This window comes from Aspergillus saccharolyticus (assembly GCF_003184585.1).
Source record: "Aspergillus saccharolyticus JOP 1030-1 unplaced genomic scaffold BP01scaffold_42, whole genome shotgun sequence".
Classification (NCBI taxonomy): Eukaryota; Fungi; Ascomycota; class Eurotiomycetes; order Eurotiales; family Aspergillaceae; genus Aspergillus; species Aspergillus saccharolyticus.
In genome coordinates, this window is record NW_020290652.1 from 175,720 (window position 1) to 191,858 (window position 16,139).

The window sequence follows — 16,139 nt, forward strand, 5'->3', positions numbered from 1 at the left end:
TAACTACAGTACTCGGTGTAGTCTTTTGCAGAGCATGCGTAGCACTGACTGCCTCACAACGACGTCACTGGACCAGGAAACCCCACTAAGCCTGTTCGAGTGATCAGCAATTCAGTGCCCCCTCCAGGAGCCCCCCGCCACTGTCTCTGCCCGAATTCCTCAATTCCTCTGCCAGCTTCTTGCTTTAACTAGTCAAAAAGATTTCATGGATCCTGCCTCGCTGTGTCTTGAGGAGCTAATTGACTATCGGCGCACCACTAAACTCAACTCACGGCCGAAACCAACTTTTTTTACTACCTTAGTAAGCACGTAGTTAGTTAACTAGCCAATTAACTAGTTAACTCAAACAATTGAGTAAGTACTATTAAGTCACTGGCAACTGCTCACCCACTGGTCGAGCGAAGGTACCCCGTCTGTCGTGATGGTTGTCGTTGACTGGCTCCCTCTCTCTCTCTACTGTGAACCTCCTTCCATTATTCTTCTACCTTGATTCTTCTTCCCTTCTATCCGCACGGTCCATTGTCTCACCCCGACTCTGATCTTCTGCTGCCATCACAGCTTGTCGTTGTCGTCCCGTATAGGTAAGTGAAACCTGCCCATCTTGTGAGATCTTGATCCTGTTAGGAAGTTTTGGAACGCAGTGGCTTATCTTTCGGGCATCCTCAACAGGTACTTCTCGACGATAATCGAAAGCCTTCAGCAGGCGATTAAGAGGGAAACAGAAAACCGGAAGCCAAGATCGACTCCAACTCTCAATTCGCGGTTTGCCATCACCCCAGTAAAGCCGAAAATCACCTCTTCACCCCAGAAAGAACGTCCATTAGCAATCCAGTAGCTCCAGTAGCTGTGTGCTGAGGCGATTTTCTCCCCCGAACGCTTTCTCCCCATCCATTGAGGGGAACACCTCCTTTCTTTCAGTCGTGAAAGAAAATCGTGCAGGAGGTTGTCGAAATTTACTTCATGGATAATTGTGGGACGCCGAACGGTCTGCTCGCGCGTTGAGAGACCGCTTTGCGTTCCATAGGGTTCCCCAGCCCGCTTGTACCTCTCGATCTGACCATAATCGCAGCCATTGCCGCTGGACATATATCACAACCTCAGAGGCTCCTTCATCTGCCGCAGATGGGATATCTTCAGGCATGACTCTGGACAAACGCGCTGAACATGCACGCTTTACCCCGACCCCCTCACAACCTTCTCCCCTAGCCATGTCAAACCGAAGTCCCTGGATTATGGACGAAGCCAAGCGCAACAGACTGCTCAAGAAGTACAAAACCCAGGTGGCCTCGGGGACTTCGACAGTTTGCGCCACTCTCGCTGTGGTACGTCAAGATTTGATCAAGTGCGTTCGAGCTAGGCATTGAGCTGACCGGATGTTTGAACGGCTGGGGTAGACTCCATTAGAAAATGTTAAAACACGTATGCAGACGTGAGTGCGAACTCATTCAGCGAGGTCTTTGAGATTCCGTGCTGATTGATACTCTGCAGACATAATTTTCAGAATGTCTTCCAATGCATCCGTTACCTGTGGCGTACCGAAGGACCCCGCGGTTACGTTGCTGGTAGGTCGACATCGTCCCTTGGATTCTGCGTGACAATACATTAATGTTAATGTCGAATCTCAGGAGCCCTGCCACCTCTAGCAAGCGTCACGGCGGTCCGAGTGGTCAACTTCACAACCTACAATGCAGCCAAGCATCGGATCTCCGAATTCGTGGAAAGAATGACCGGTGAATCACCTCTGGCAATGTATAATCGACCTGGCAGTAGTCCCACAGTATCGACCTTGTTCACCTTCACCGCTGCTGGTCTCGTTGCTGGCCTAATAACTTCTCCCCTAGCCTGTAAGTTTTATCATTATGGCATTGGATCGACGATTCTGATCATTGACATGGGCTAGGCCCGTTTGAGCTCGCAAAAAATGTGGTTCAGACTTCGGTCCTGGTTTCAAATCGTGCGCAGGCGTCCCCTAATGCGATCAACGACCCTTCACTTCGCAGCAAGCCGCGTCTGGGTACCGTGGAGGCTATCAGGCAGATCATTCAGCGGTACGGCATACGCGGGCTGTACACGGGGTTTCATCTTCACGCAATGCGCGACACGCTCGGCTCTGGACTCTATTTCACCGTCTATGAGACGGTGAAACAACTTGCAGCGAAAGAGTTGGGTCCTGACAAGTCCCCCTTCGGGGCGCCCATGATTGCGGGTGCTATCTGCAGCACCGTCCCTTGGTTTTGTGTAAGTCCTGCCAAGCAGTAACTTCAGCTCTCCAGCTAATTGAAGCAGACGTATCCGTTAGATACTCGGAAAACCCGTGCGCAGAGTGTTTTACTCGGAAAAACCAAGGAGGTGGGTGAGGCAACAGCCGCAGTCGCCAAGTCGAGCATGTATAAGGGGCTATCTATTATATTGATACGTACTGGAGTGAACAACATGATCCTCCTTAGTATCTTTGAGTATATCAAGATGAGGATTAACGAGCTGGATTAGTGAATGATAAAAGGCTAGCTGACCGGGTGGACGCGCACCTGTGTATTGTTGGGGCGTATAAGGTCAATTGTTTTTTGTTATGATTCTTCTCAAGTACATAATGGCAAGAAGCGCCAAACCGCAAATACAGAATGAACTAGGCCGATGTCTACTCGTCTGAGATCCCCACAAATCAATTTTCGTGGGCCAAAAAGTCCCTCGTACCTGACGGATGCTTTCAGCCTCAGGCATCAATTTGCAACGTCATGCGTTGCCCCGGCGGAGGTTTGGGCATGGGCTTTTTCGTCAACAAAACTTCCCCGCCAGCGGCCGACCTACCGTTCTTCCACGCCGTATGCATCGATTCAAGACAGAATGGCGTCGTAAGTGAATTCTTCGGTCTGCTCAAGGCGTTTGCTAATTTTGGTCCAGCAATATTCTCCAGATTCCGTTTCGACGTTCGCACCCTGTGTCCTTATCCGAAGCTATTACGCAGTACATCTCCTCCAAATATGACCAACGTCCGGATATGTTCGCCGAGGATCTCTTGATCATCGATCGGCTGCGAAATGAAGCGATCAATGTTCAGGAGGCACACGTCAGCGGGATAAGCCGGCTGGTCACATACGCGGCGCAGTTGAAATGGCTAGGCGGCAAGTTCCCCGTCGATGTAAGCGGATTTTCATCTACCCCTGTCCATAGGAAAGGAAACTCGTAGCGTACTGCAGCATCAAAGACACTGCGGTGATAGCGTCACAGTTTTGCTAATTTGCTTGATGTTCCGCAGGTCGGCGTGGAGTTTCCATGGTATCCAGCATTCGGCTTCAATACCTCGAGACCAGGTACGTGGATTCGACGCGGATTCACATCCCCCGCTGACACGCTGGACGCTATATAGTCTCGCAAAATAACATTCGATTTGAGCTCTCCAATGTAATCTATAATCTCGCAGCCTTGTACTCGCAGCTCGCATTTTCCGTCAATCGGACAACTGCAGACGGCCTCAAGCAGGCATGTAACTACTTCTGCCAGGCAGCGGGCGTTTTAGTCCACCTACGAACCGAAATACTGCCCGATCTTCGCACATCCCCACCCGAAGACATGGACGAGATGACCCTTCAAAGCCTGGAACAGCTTCTCCTTGCGCAAGCGCAGGAATGTTTTTGGCAGAAGGCTGTCAAGGACGGGCTGAAAGACGCCTCGATTGCTCGCTTGGCCGCAAAGGTCTCGGACTTTTATGCCGACGCGGGAGACCATGCGGTCAAGTCGAATGCGATCAGTCCGGAATGGATCCATCACATGACGGCTAAACATCATCACTTCGCGGCGGCGGCGCAGTATCGACAGTCATTAGATTGCCTAGAGAAGCGCAAGTATGGTGAGGAGGTAGCACGGTTGAAAGACAGCGAGCTTTGCGTGAATGAGGCGCTAAAGGAGTCTCGCTGGATCAATCGCACGGTCCTGGGAGACTTGCAGGGCCTCAAGAGTCGGGTCACCGAGGATCTCAAGCGCGCCGAGAAGGATAACGATATGATCTACCTTAACTCCGTGCCACCTAAATCGGAGCTAAGACTAATCGATCGCGCGTGCATGGTGGCCGCGAAAGCCCCGTCGCAGGTTACGGATGCCATCTCAATGCTTGGAGAGAACGGGCCTCTGGGCCAGCCTTTATTCACGAAATTGGTACCGTATGCGGTGCATATCGCGGCCAGTATTTACTCCGACAGGAGGGACAGACTGGTCAATGAGAAGATTATCGGACAATTAGAGACTATGACGGATAAGTTGCGAGAGTAAGTGCCTCTATCACTCCAATCTAAAGTCAATGCTAACAGATGCAGTCTGCTTTCGTCCTTAAACCTTCCTGGCTCTCTGCAGGCACTAGAAAAGCCGCTGGGATTACCACCGACTCTGGTATCCCACGCAGAGGAGATGCGCCAGCAGGACGGTCTCTACCGGCTGCTTAGGTCTCTCGAGGATACGGCCAAGGTGAAAGACAACGACAGGGCTGTGTACACTGAAGGAGTGGAGCTTCTCGCGGCCGAAAAGGCAGAAGATGATGCATCACGCCGCAGGTATGGCACTGACCGGTGGACACGGGCATCTTCCGAGGAAGCAGCTTCCAAGCTCTACACGACGTCACGGGAGATTGAAGGATATTTCAACTCGGCTCAAAGCAGTGACAGTCTCGTGGAACAGAAACTGAAAGACTCGGAGGCAGTGTTCCGAGTGTTGACCGGCACAAATCGGGACCTAGAGATGTACGTTCCAAGCAGTCGCAGGGCCGCGATTCCGGCCGAGGTCGAGCGGGAGGTGACGCGACTTCGTGGATGCCTGAGCGAGGTCAACCGACTGGAGAACCGCCGAAAGCGACAGGTGCAAGCCCTGAAAGACAAGTCCAGGGCAGATGATATCAGTGAGTATCATGACTATAGACGAAGCTAACAAACCCAAACTGACTATCCTGCAGGCCAAGCACTGACCAAGCAGACTGCACGGTTGGAACGCGAGTTTCCCATGCAGCCAATTCAGGCGAGCCAGTTTGAGGATCTATTCGAAGAGCAACTTCGCCTGTACGACACCGACCTGCGAATGGTGACCGAGGAGCAGCAGGGCCAGGACCAGCTTGCAGCACGGATCTGCGAGGCCAATCGGGCCTTCTCACGCGCACATACGGGTGATGCTTCAACAAGGGAGCGAGAACGCGCCTTGCAGGAATTGGAGAACGGGTACTTGAAATACAAGGAGATTATTTCCAACATCGAAGTGGGAAGGAAATTTTACAATGATCTGGCTAAGATCGTAGGACGATTTCGCGACGACTGCAAGGCCTTTGTGCACAAGCGGAGGATGGAAGCTAGTCAACTAGAAAGGTAAGCGGCTTCTCCGGATGAATATACCTTTTATTATCAATTGATAAGACTAATCACCTGCACAGTGACATCTCCAGTGCTGCCGCAATGGCATCCTTGAACATCTCCCCACCCATTCGGCAACAGCAGCCGCAGTCAACATATCATACACCCACTGCCCCGACCAGCCAGCATTTTAGCCAGACTACACAGCAGACATATAACCCGGCACCCGTGCCTGCGCAGCAACAGTCCCGCCCAGCATTTTCCGCGCCAGGATCACAGCCCCATCCCCAAGCAGCTCCCATCCCGGTAGCAGTTCCAACCACACCGCAACAACCCCAACTCCTTCTGCCACGTGCTGAACCCATGACCGCGCCGCAACCGACCCGGGCAAACGCCCGGCCCCCTATGAAACCAGGGATGTGGACACCAGAAATGGGGATTCGGTTCGGAACTGCTGGCGGGACCGGTGGGACGTGGGATGCAAGTAAAGGGTTGAAGTTCTCTTAGATACGATTTTTTCCCTCTCTGTCTGTTCTTAGCGGCCATATCAAGTCATGATTTGCATTTATTGGTGGCGCGGGGGGAAAGAGCGCGCGGGGAAAGAAATGTCTTGACCATGAAGTGAATTTATACGCTCATGGACGTAGATAAATTAGCATTACATACTTAAAAACGTTATATAACATTGATTCGGAAAATGTGTTCTCAAGTTCTAGTGTGGATCGAAGAAGCTGTAGCTGCAATGTAGGCATATACAACAAATGCTGGCGACATGATACAGCGGGTTCGGTTCGTCAGTTCGGTTACTCATCCGGCATCATCTTACTTACTTTCTATATCTTTCAAGCTCGAGCCGGGGGAGACCGTATCCGGACCGAGTAGCTAACTGAAAAGCATCACGGTCAATGTCTATTGATGAGATCTTGACTCTTGCTGAGGTAAAGATAACCACGACCCTCTTACGTGTGGCATTCAGCATGGCAATATAAAGCTCTCACGACCCGTTGAATTTTGGGCATGTGATATGTGAATCGTATTATATATTGGACGATTGCGTACAGGCCCTCAACATCACCTCCGCCGCCTCTGCAGCGATTGACCTGGTTGACGCGGCCAGATCTTCGCGACAGCCGGCGGCCCGAAAACAGCCGATCCACGCGTCCCATGTTCTGCGAGAGATAGCATCCCTACTGTCTCCCCTAGCTGAGCGTGAAGATGTGGGTTTGCTGCTTGCTGCGAATGGGGACGTCGAAACGTCTGGCGGGCAGGACTCGGCAGAGGCAGCATCTGGTATTCTCGACCTCAAGGACATGAAGGTGGTCGCCGGCGATAGAGTTGTTTCGTCGTGCCCGTCATCATCTCCGTCCAATGTTAGCCCTACTACGAAGTCGTTGCTTGCACCCTCTCCTCTGCGCTGCCAAATCTCCTCGCCCGTCAGGATGGCCCAGATCGCCGCAGCCGAGACGTAAAGATCGAGACAGGGCTTAGTGGTGATGCAATCGGCGTGATTCTCAGGCTGGGTCTGACGGAAGGGGTAATAGCTATCCACTGGGCCGTGTGCATAACTACCAAGCCCTGAAGCCGGGGCGAAGAGAGTCTTTCCCTCATTGCCCAGAACGGAGCCCATCATGACGAGGGCGATGTCGTCCAACCCGTCATGAACGGATTCTTTGCTCATGATTGCCAGAAATGAGGTGAGGTTGAGCCACGCTTCACTTTCCAGGGTGCCAAAACTCACTTTCGGCATGGGAGGGTTGAAGTGAGTAGGAGTAGGATGTTGCGTGGAATAGAAAGGAGGAGAGGGATTTATGGCCATCATGGTCTCGGGTTGACTTGCAGTAGAAAGTGGTCCAATAAACTGCGACGTCGCGCTAGTAGATGTAGGTGCGGTATATCGTGGCGGCGATGGTCGACGAAACCATTTCCCCGGAGCATCTTCCTGAAATATCTCGGCAATGACCTCACGGAAAAATGGCAGAGCCGCCCAGCATATACCTCTCTTACACTTGGTTCGCGCTTCGACATCATCAGCGAGCATGCCCTCCCAGTCGCTATGATTGCTACTCAGGGAGGAGCCATAGTACGACGATGACGAGGAGAAGACAGTGGCTCCGAGGTATGGTGACAAAGACGGGTGATGATGATGGCTGATCCCGGCCACTGTGCCTGGAATGGGTTCCGTTATGGGAAAAGTTCGGATGGCCTGAAGGAGAGTGAGGAGTTTATGTTGCGCTTGGGTTGGTGGGTAGTGCGACCCGTCTGGTTGTACATCGGGTTGCGCAGCTGTAGGTGTTGTCAGTGAAGCGCTGTCCGCTAAAGCATCGTCTTCATTGAGACTAGGCTGTTGGGGACATATCGAGCGCAACAAAGTCCTAGAAGTGTGTGCGATTGTTCGCCACAAATCGTTCAGATTCTGCTCTACCAGGGTATCAATAAGAGGTTATTGCTAGGCTCAAGATAGCATACCGACTAGCCCACTGTCTCCGCCATAGTACATCGCGTTTATAACACTGACAATTTCCCGCGCGGCCGTTTCCGCGGACAGCTGATCAGCCATGTACAGGCTCACGATACCGGTGTAGGGCCGTGTAGGGGAACCTTGAACCCAATCATTCGCGGTGGCAAGTACATCGATCTGATAATCCATGTTTCTGAAATTGAAACACGAATGTTAAATGCAAAAAGTGTTTGCAGATCATCCTCGCGGACATCGTTACTTGCCAGCAATATGTTAGTCACGTGATATGATATCATGACCCCGAGCATCTGTTTGCGGCACATAGGTGAGGCTCCGCAAGACACCCAGCATCATCATCCAATATGGGGCCTGAAGTTCCCAGTCACTTTCGACTCTCACTCTGGTTCGGGCAGGCTGCTCGAGCCGGCCAAATGATCGTCCGGCGCTGGCATCGACTCCAATCCCTCACCCAGGAAGAAATCCAGTTCACTGGGCCCGCCTTGAGAATGCTCGTTCTCGGCCAGTTGCTCCAAGAGACTGAGAAACGGATCTTTTTCACCGTCACTTGTTCCGGCTCCGCCTCCAGTGATAGTGCCGGAACTGCCTTGTGACGGCGCATCTGGTGTCAAGGCCGAGACGCCAGGCGTGGCCTCGAACGGAAACGTTGCGTACTGTGGCTGAGTCGGTGGTGTTGGAGCGGTGTAGGTAGACTCTGATAAGAATGCTGCTGGGGAGCTTCTTACGCCTAGAGGATATCCCAAACTGGTTTCCGGAAGCGTCAATTCCGGCCCAGGACCCCATGGTGGGGAGGCCTGCGAGGACGGGAAGCTTATAGATGATCGTCCTTGGGAAGGGAGTGTTGCTGTAGCTGGATAGATGAGCCCGCCTGAGAAATCCTGTCGGTCAAAGAGCGGGAGACTGCAATAGCAGGTTAACAATTATATTTCCCCAACCAAGTGTCTCGGATTCGTGACTCACGGCTCATCTCCATCCACCAACCGCACATGTCCACCCTCAACAGCTGAGCCTGGGTACCGGTCGAAAAAGTCTTCCAAGTGAAAGACAGGAGCAAATCGAACCGGGCGGGCTGCCATTGTTCGCACCAAGTCGGCATGGCAGGAGGCGATGCGCTGCAGCATTTCCCGTTGATGTTGCACCCCTGTCCAGTAATGCCGCAGCCAGGCCAGCTGGTGCATTTCGCGGGCCAGAAAGTCGGCGCTGGATGCGAACACCTCGCCTTCACGTCCGTGGTAATGCACACCATGCACATGTACTGTGCCAGCGGTACAGATGCAGTATGCCACTAGGGACGGCCATTCAATGCGCGGGGCATGTCGAGCCAATTCGACGAGCTCCGCAATTGCATTGGCGTGTGAGAAACAGAGCGTGGTTGCCTCAATCTGCCACGATTGATGCTGGCCGGTGCCGCGCAGCTCTACCAAGTCAATGGGAAGGAATGGGCGGTAGAGTAGGCAGTGTACCAGATGGTAGATCAGTTTGCTTAGAAGCAATAGCGTACTCTCCGGGTGGCCAAATAGTGTTTCAATCGAGGCAAAGAGATCCTGCGTGCCAGTGGCCCAAAGGTCCAGCTCCTGGCGAATCTTGGACAAATTGGACAATGCATGCCAGGGGAAATGGGAGTCGCCTTTGACACCGCCCGCCGCCAGATACCGATGTGTTACACCCAGTATGCGCGTAATGTCGACCAGCAGAGTTGCACCCCCGGGGCCTTTGCGCCGGTCGGGAATGTAGTGGATGTTGGGTCCAACCGGATTGAAGCTTTCCCCAGTCTCAGAGCCCATGCCCGGTAGCCGCAGCGCAATAGAGTGATCGGCAATCAAACAAGGCCGCTTAGAGCCACAAGTAAGAAAGCGGTCCATGATGTACACGGTCCAAAACAAGCGGCGGCGCATCTCTCTCTCCGGGGCGGGCAGGGTTGGAGTGGAGACCTCGCGGTACAAATCCAAGGCCAAAGCCATAGCCACCGCATTGGCTAGCAAGAGATTAGCCTCGGCCCTTTGACTGAAATCGGCATAGACCTACAGAGAACCATGTAGGCCGTTTTCCCACAGCCATGGGCGAAAAAAGCTTGAGAGAGCAACAAGAGAGCCTGTGTACCGTCAATCGTGGGGTTATCGATGTCCACCAGCCGACGGGCTTGTCGCGCATACTCCTGGCTGCCAGGGGCCGGAAGGGGATTGATATAACTGCAATGTTTATTTTAGTGCGAATGCTTCTGCATGGACGGACGGGATTCGCAGGTACCGTGACGTCAAGGCATAAAGAGCCATAGACAAATGCACTGGCAATTGACCTAAATGATGGCGCTGGCGGGTTTGGTGTTCATCCAAAATCCAGTAAGGCTTCCCATGCAGGCGAGCAAAGTAAGTGTCGAGCATGGCGTCCGGTAAGCGGGGCGGGGATCCATAAGTTTGCGACGCTGCGGGATGCTGAAAGGCCACCGAGGCTGGAGGTAGTAACGGTGGGGGCTGTTGTTGCTGCTGCTGCTGCTGCTGCTGCTGCTGTGGTTGCTCTGACGATTTGATGGGCGAGATCGACGAGACGGGAGAGATTGGAGAATCCTCCTGTAGACGCTTTTCGAGTCCATCGACGCGCTTGAGCAAGGCTTCCAATACATCGGTCTTGGGTCCGCGCTTTTTGGGGACAGCGTCTAAAGTAAAGATTCGGTGAGTTTGCGTATTTCGGAGAGGGGGGAGGGGGGGCGGTTGGAACGGGCCACAAAACGTCGGAGGAACATATGGCCTGATCGGAGGACACTAAAACCAACAACATTTGAACAGGGGAACAAAACAAAGTAAGTAACGAACCATAAATGCAGGGACATTGGAAGACCTTGCAGGCCTCACAGCTTGGGCGCAGACGGTTGCATTTGATCTGAGGCGACAAAATGACGAAGGGAACTTTTGTCAGCAGGTAGAGTTCTTTTTCCTTTCTTTCTTTCTTTGTATTCCTTTTTATTCTTTTTTTTTTCTTCACCCTTCCTTATAGTAGATCGGATATGTAGGTATTTACCTTGCGTTTCCGACAGGATTTACAGTTCATCGATTCGCGAGGCTCGACATTAACCCGTCGAGGAGTGAGACGGTCGATGCTGACCTGGGGGCGGGACATGGCATTCTCTGTGACATGAATAGAAAGAAGAGAAGAGGAGGAGAAAAGTGGTCTAGTTTAGAGAAAGAGGAGGGAAGGGAAAAGGGGAGAAGAAAGAGTAGAAGGGAAAAGAGAGGAGAAGAAAAGACCAGCACCCCCGGATTTATTGGCTGCAGCACTGGAAACGCGGAGAAATCCAGTGGGCCTAAGGGTCAAAAAGGCTTAGCGGGGGGGTTGATGCGGGGGCTGTTATTATTATTATAATTATTATTATTATTATTGTTGTTGTTGTTGTTGTTGTTGACATGGCTGCTTGTGAGTCATAAAGTACTACATAAACGATACCTACGGAGCAGTTAGTAGTGAATGAGGTAAGTCACTACGGTAGGCAAGTTACTAGTAAAGTACAAGCAATCAAAAGCAATTATACTGTAGATTACTTGGGGGCATGAAGGGAGGATATTCAGGGCACTTCTTCTAGGCCATCCCCCCTCCCCCATCCCCCAAACCATCATTCGTCCCCCGGGATTTTCCCGCTTCCAGCACGGATTCCCGTCCGGTGGGTGACGAATGAGTTATAATGGATCCGTCCCTCCTTCTTCCTACTACCCCAGATGTATGTAGATCCTTGCCTTTCCTTCCATTGTTTTCTCCGCGCTTTCCCCTCCCTTCCCCAGTCCACCGAGGAGAGAAATCGGTCTTGTTTCATGTCATTCATGCCGACAGCCGTTGACTGGCTGATTCAAAATAGATACAATCGATCTACCCCAATGCAAAAACTTCCGGTCTCAGTCAGTATATAGTAATCCATCCCCGCTTTATAACCCCCCCCCCCCATCTCGACTCTCCTCGCTCGCCCTTAAGGATAAGACATCCGAGAGAAGACAGAAGAAAAGTAGAGCGCACTCCCTTCCCTCTTCCGGTTCTACATATGCAACCAAAGTACAAGGATGGAGAAGAAAACAATCAGAACACCCTTCCTGAGGCCATCCGGACAAAGTCAAATGGCACGTTCTGGCCCACCAGCAAGCGCAGTGTCTCCACTGTCGTCCACGCATCCACATCTTCAATCCCGTAAGCCGTCCATCCAGAACGCACAGCTACACCGACAGGGTCACCTGTGTGTTCACCTCGGGTCAGGTCAAGGTAGACTTTGCCCCGGGTCGAGGGCGGCGATGAGCGCCCACTCGTCCGGTAATGTCGCAACAGCGGCTGTACCAGCAACGACTTTTCTGGAGGTAGCGCGGACACCATAACGAACGGTTGCTCAACCCGCTTGACGGATTGAATTGATGTGAAAGGCTCGAGCCCCGCTGCTAAGGGACCTCGAGCCCGGAATCCCACCGTGTGGATCGCACCGACTCCCAAGCTGCGCAAGGCATAAATTGTTGCCGATGCTTCACTCTCGCTTGCTGCCAAGAGAATTGCGGTCCGGCCTTGGTACGCCGACGGTACATAATCTCGGGTCAAAGTCGCTCGGATGCCCTTCCACGTTGCATTCTCCCCCACCAACGACTTCAGCGGCCCTTGAGGACCGGCCACAATCGTATCGACCAGACCGATCGCTCGCGCCGCCTCACTCACCGCGGGAATACACGCGGTATTGCTTGGAATGGGTGGATGCACCGAGGCTCCTCCGAATGTGGCCTGTGTGAGCACCCGCTCGACTGACCCTATGGGTCCGCGATCGATCGAGGTCAATGTGTGTGGAAGGCTCAGCTCGTTGAAGCACTTCTCCATGAACATAGACTGTGGCGTTGATCGAAACGACCCAATCGCATACAGGTCGCGTTTCGGCAGCTGGCCCATGATGTGGAGTGCCTCATTGATCTCTGCCGCTGTCAACTGGCCCGGAGCCGCGATCATCGGCAGCAACGGGTGAGTGATGGGCGAGAAAACTGTGTTTAGAGCTCGTGACAGTTGGCCTAATTGACCCATGTTGACCGCCGACAGCAAGGGATACGCCCCGTGAGTCTTGCGGATCTCCGACCTAAAATATTCAAGCTCGTAATTGGCTTCGATAGTCGTGACCATCGCGATCATCTTGACTATATCGGCGTACTTGGCGCTCTCCGCAAAGATTCGTGGGGCTTCGGGTGACGTCCACTTCCAGGTCCCTGAAAAATCATGGAAAGCTGACATGATGATGCTGTTCCCCTTCTCTGCTGCCAACCTTTGACGTATGGACTCAGGAAGCCACAACTCCACGTCAATGTATTCTACGCCCCATTGGATAGCGCGGCGAAGATAGCGGTAGAATAAATGCGGATCATCCATGGGAAATTTGCCATTTTCTGCGGTGCAGCGTGTGGTAAATATGATTGGCAGTTCTGTATGTTGTCGAAGTAACATCAATTGCTGTCCAACATAACGTAGACTCGGCACTGCACCCGTGGTGCCTGACGGCGGAGTTGTGGGATCCACGAGCAAGTCAACCCGAATCTCTACCGCGTCCGAGCCAACAGAGAGAATGTCCAAGTTCGGCAACGCAGCATGAACATCAGGAAAAGTGGTGGAGATGAAATTGGTCCGGCTTTTAGTCTTGAGATCCTCGTGGGGACGACTCTGGCCCAGAATCAGAGAGAGAAACCTGGTCAGGTCCCGTCGAAAGAATGGACTTCGGAGTGAGTATAAGAATTCGTAATGACAACAGTCACTCAGTGCCTCTTCTGGGAAAGAGCCGTCGTCAACACAATGCGTGTTAACGAGGATCCACGCCGCATGGTCGCCTTCTTGCAGGTCCCGGGTCAAATCTTTAGTGGCTAGAACGCCGACAACCACTGCGCTGCTGCTCCTCCCCAAAACTGACAAGGAGGTTTCTGTCGTCCATGGTTTCCCAAGGATCTCTGCAATGACCTGCACTATACCCTCCTGACCGGGGGTAAAAAGCGTGATCACGGTTCGTGCGGACTCTAGAGGTGATATCGGAGTGGGGGAAGCTGAGACCGCAATCGATGTTGAACCTTTGAGAGCCGTGAGGGACGTGGCGGCATCCGCTAACAGCGTCATCCCCACGGGCTGTTGTAGCGCAGTCTGCATCATCTCATCGCATTTGCAGTTAACTGCGTGTGTTCATACTTGGTCTCGACGGCGACCAACTCAAAGGGAGGGCAATTGAAATCAATCGGTTATATCCCAGCCCGTGTGCAGAGATAACCGGGGGAGATCAGTAGTTGAGAAGTAGAGGTAGGGAACGAATTCAGGATTGCGAGACGGGCAGTCGCATCAATGACCTGGCCAACCACACACGTGCTGGCGGAGGCTGTTGGCACACGCCAAAGTGTATGGCGCAGTCGTAGTGAAACGAACGGTGATAAAAAGGCTATCTCTTCTTAGTTCTCTTCTTCAAGTAGAACCGAGGAGGCTGAATGGTGAATGCGGTGATAGTTGGATACCGAATAACTAGATCCCAGCACAAAATCAAGAGACGGTGGAGGAGAGAATTGGGTATGAAGATGAAGGAGAACGTAAGCAAAGACTAAGGGAAATAGCGGGAAGAGGCCAGAAGGATAAGGACGACATTTGCCAGGATCGGGAAGAAGAGGAAGAGACGGAGGAAGAGAGCAGAGGGAAAGGGAAGGAAGAGAGAGAGAGAGAGAGAAAGAGAGAGGAAGGGAGGGAGGGAGGGATTCGAGGATTGAGGGTGGGGAGGAGATATGAGGGAAGAAAACGTAATATTGGAACAGGTAGCGGGCCAGACAAAGGAGGAGAAAGACAAGAAAGATGGGGATGGAACAGAGGGACGGACGGATTTCCCCGGAATTCTGCCTCCGCCGGCCGGGGGGGCAGCGGAGGCGATTTCTCCGCCAATCACTGTTTGCCTTTTGTGAGTATAGACAAATACTACCTCACTAACACCTACGGAGACTGTGTGTGTATACTGTTTTCAGGTGCAGTGTGGCAGCCTCACAATTCACCCCAGATTTAGGGGGTCTTAAGGTGTACCTTTCTCTCAACCCGGCCATCCTCAATCCTCCTTTCAAGCATTAGTTACCCGTCTCATCAAGTGACTAAAGTACACATTTCTACTGCATCGAAAGCCAAGAGAGTAAGTGACCCTCTTCCCTTAATCTAACTCTCTCTCTCTCTCTCTGTGTGTGTGTGTGTGTGTGTGGCCACCAACATGTCGTAGATGCGATTCGCTTCTCACATCCCCTTGAACCCCTCTTATGTCTGGTCTTAGACTCAGTCGCCACGGACATTCTGATCCACCGCTCCTTGGGCTTCTATGATACGAGGGAAATGGCTGTCAATAAGTCTTATCTTGCCCCTCTACGGTTGGTCGGTCTGCATTCTCCCGCGCCTACCCGGAGCCCCGGATCGAGATGCAACTGCAGCGTCGTACTTGATGTTTCCACTAAACATCAGCCTAGACTTCGGGGTGGCGGTGGACCTCATCCGCCGACACCCTTGATATCGCAATTTCTTAGAAGAGCTCTCTTATGAACGGGCGTATCCATGGCAAGGTGATTATTAGGTCATCATCGATATTTCAGCCAGCCATTTTACACTCGTCGATCCTCAGAGATCCAGCCCTAACTATCCTCCCGCCGGGGGTGACTAACATGACACGTAGAACTACCCTGGCCTGACCCACCCGCAGCTAACATCATAACAGACATAGTCGATCGTCCAAGAAAGGACAGCCGGATGATTAATCTGATGCAGCAAAGTATGTAACATGACAACTAAATCCACCAATAGGTTGTGGGACTAAGACAATGCAATGTATTAAGACCACGTCGAGTAAGGAGACAACCGTGAATACCAGCCGATCGAAAGGGGTATTGTAAGCTAGAAAGCAAGACACCATGCCCAAATGACAGAGAAGTACAGCAAGCCGACACAAAAGAAGGGAATCGATTCAAGGCTGGTAGGATATTGTCATAATCAAACAAGAAGCGGGCACAGTATGTGTCACTGTCTGCGAGTGCAGTAGGTATGTGTATGTGTACATCAATGCATACCACAATATGTTCTGTAGTCCAGGGGAAGTTCCAAAGTGTCGCAGCCATAGCTGTGTTATCCTCGGGTGGTCGGGGAAAAGCCGAGTTAGGTATCCGTAAATGATGAGTGCTGAGGTCAGCGGCTTACGAGCTTTCCTGCAGGCTGAACGGGTGGGTGGGACGACAGGGATGTATAGATTTGAATAAATCAGGGCCGGTGGTTGTCTCGTCGGACGGTGAGGAAAAAAAAGAAGGCCAAATGCACGGAGTCCAACATCGATGAACTATCATGTTGAT

General features: G+C 52.2%; 5 protein-coding genes across 5 annotated transcripts; 3 read left to right on the forward strand and 2 right to left on the reverse strand.

Moving 5' to 3' along the window:
- Positions 1-1,139: 1,139 nt before the first annotated feature.
- Positions 1,140-2,490, forward strand: BP01DRAFT_304788 (putative mitochondrial carrier protein; the record flags this gene model as incomplete). Its single annotated transcript, XM_025572176.1, has 6 exons — positions 1,140-1,322; positions 1,395-1,429; positions 1,489-1,562; positions 1,626-1,844; positions 1,901-2,238; positions 2,287-2,490. 6 exons carry the CDS (start codon positions 1,140-1,142, stop codon positions 2,488-2,490), a joined length of 1,053 nt encoding a protein of 350 aa, XP_025427821.1.
- A 305-nt stretch (positions 2,491-2,795) lies between these two features.
- BP01DRAFT_418451 (putative pH signal transduction protein PalA) lies at positions 2,796-6,004 on the forward strand. The gene is made up of 7 exons (XM_025579330.1): positions 2,796-2,852; positions 2,902-3,139; positions 3,257-3,311; positions 3,368-4,262; positions 4,311-4,885; positions 4,940-5,342; positions 5,408-6,004. Exons 1-7 carry the CDS (start codon positions 2,845-2,847, stop codon positions 5,832-5,834), a joined length of 2,601 nt encoding a protein of 866 aa, XP_025427822.1. The 5' UTR covers positions 2,796-2,844; the 3' UTR covers positions 5,835-6,004.
- Positions 6,005-6,202: 198 nt separating this feature from the next.
- BP01DRAFT_159672 (uncharacterized protein) lies at positions 6,203-8,077 on the reverse strand. The gene is made up of 2 exons (XM_025570686.1): positions 7,794-8,077; positions 6,203-7,745 (listed from the first exon to the last, which is right to left on the reverse strand). Exons 1-2 carry the CDS (start codon positions 7,972-7,974, stop codon positions 6,364-6,366), a joined length of 1,563 nt encoding a protein of 520 aa, XP_025427823.1. The 5' UTR covers positions 7,975-8,077; the 3' UTR covers positions 6,203-6,363.
- Positions 8,078-8,180: 103 nt separating this feature from the next.
- Positions 8,181-13,935, reverse strand: BP01DRAFT_376746 (uncharacterized protein; the record flags this gene model as incomplete). Its single annotated transcript, XM_025576965.1, has 9 exons — positions 8,181-8,703; positions 8,764-9,778; positions 9,829-9,992; positions 10,036-10,456; positions 10,610-10,706; positions 10,819-10,923; positions 11,872-12,461; positions 12,492-12,610; positions 12,641-13,935. 9 exons carry the CDS (start codon positions 13,933-13,935, stop codon positions 8,181-8,183), a joined length of 4,329 nt encoding a protein of 1,442 aa, XP_025427824.1.
- Positions 13,936-14,351: 416 nt separating this feature from the next.
- On the forward strand, positions 14,352-15,966 carry BP01DRAFT_368726 (uncharacterized protein; the record flags this gene model as incomplete). Its single annotated transcript, XM_025576514.1, has 8 exons — positions 14,352-14,363; positions 14,583-14,722; positions 14,937-14,944; positions 15,080-15,181; positions 15,515-15,568; positions 15,601-15,685; positions 15,733-15,806; positions 15,881-15,966. 8 exons carry the CDS (start codon positions 14,352-14,354, stop codon positions 15,964-15,966), a joined length of 561 nt encoding a protein of 186 aa, XP_025427825.1.
- Between the last annotated feature and the right edge of the window lie 173 nt (positions 15,967-16,139).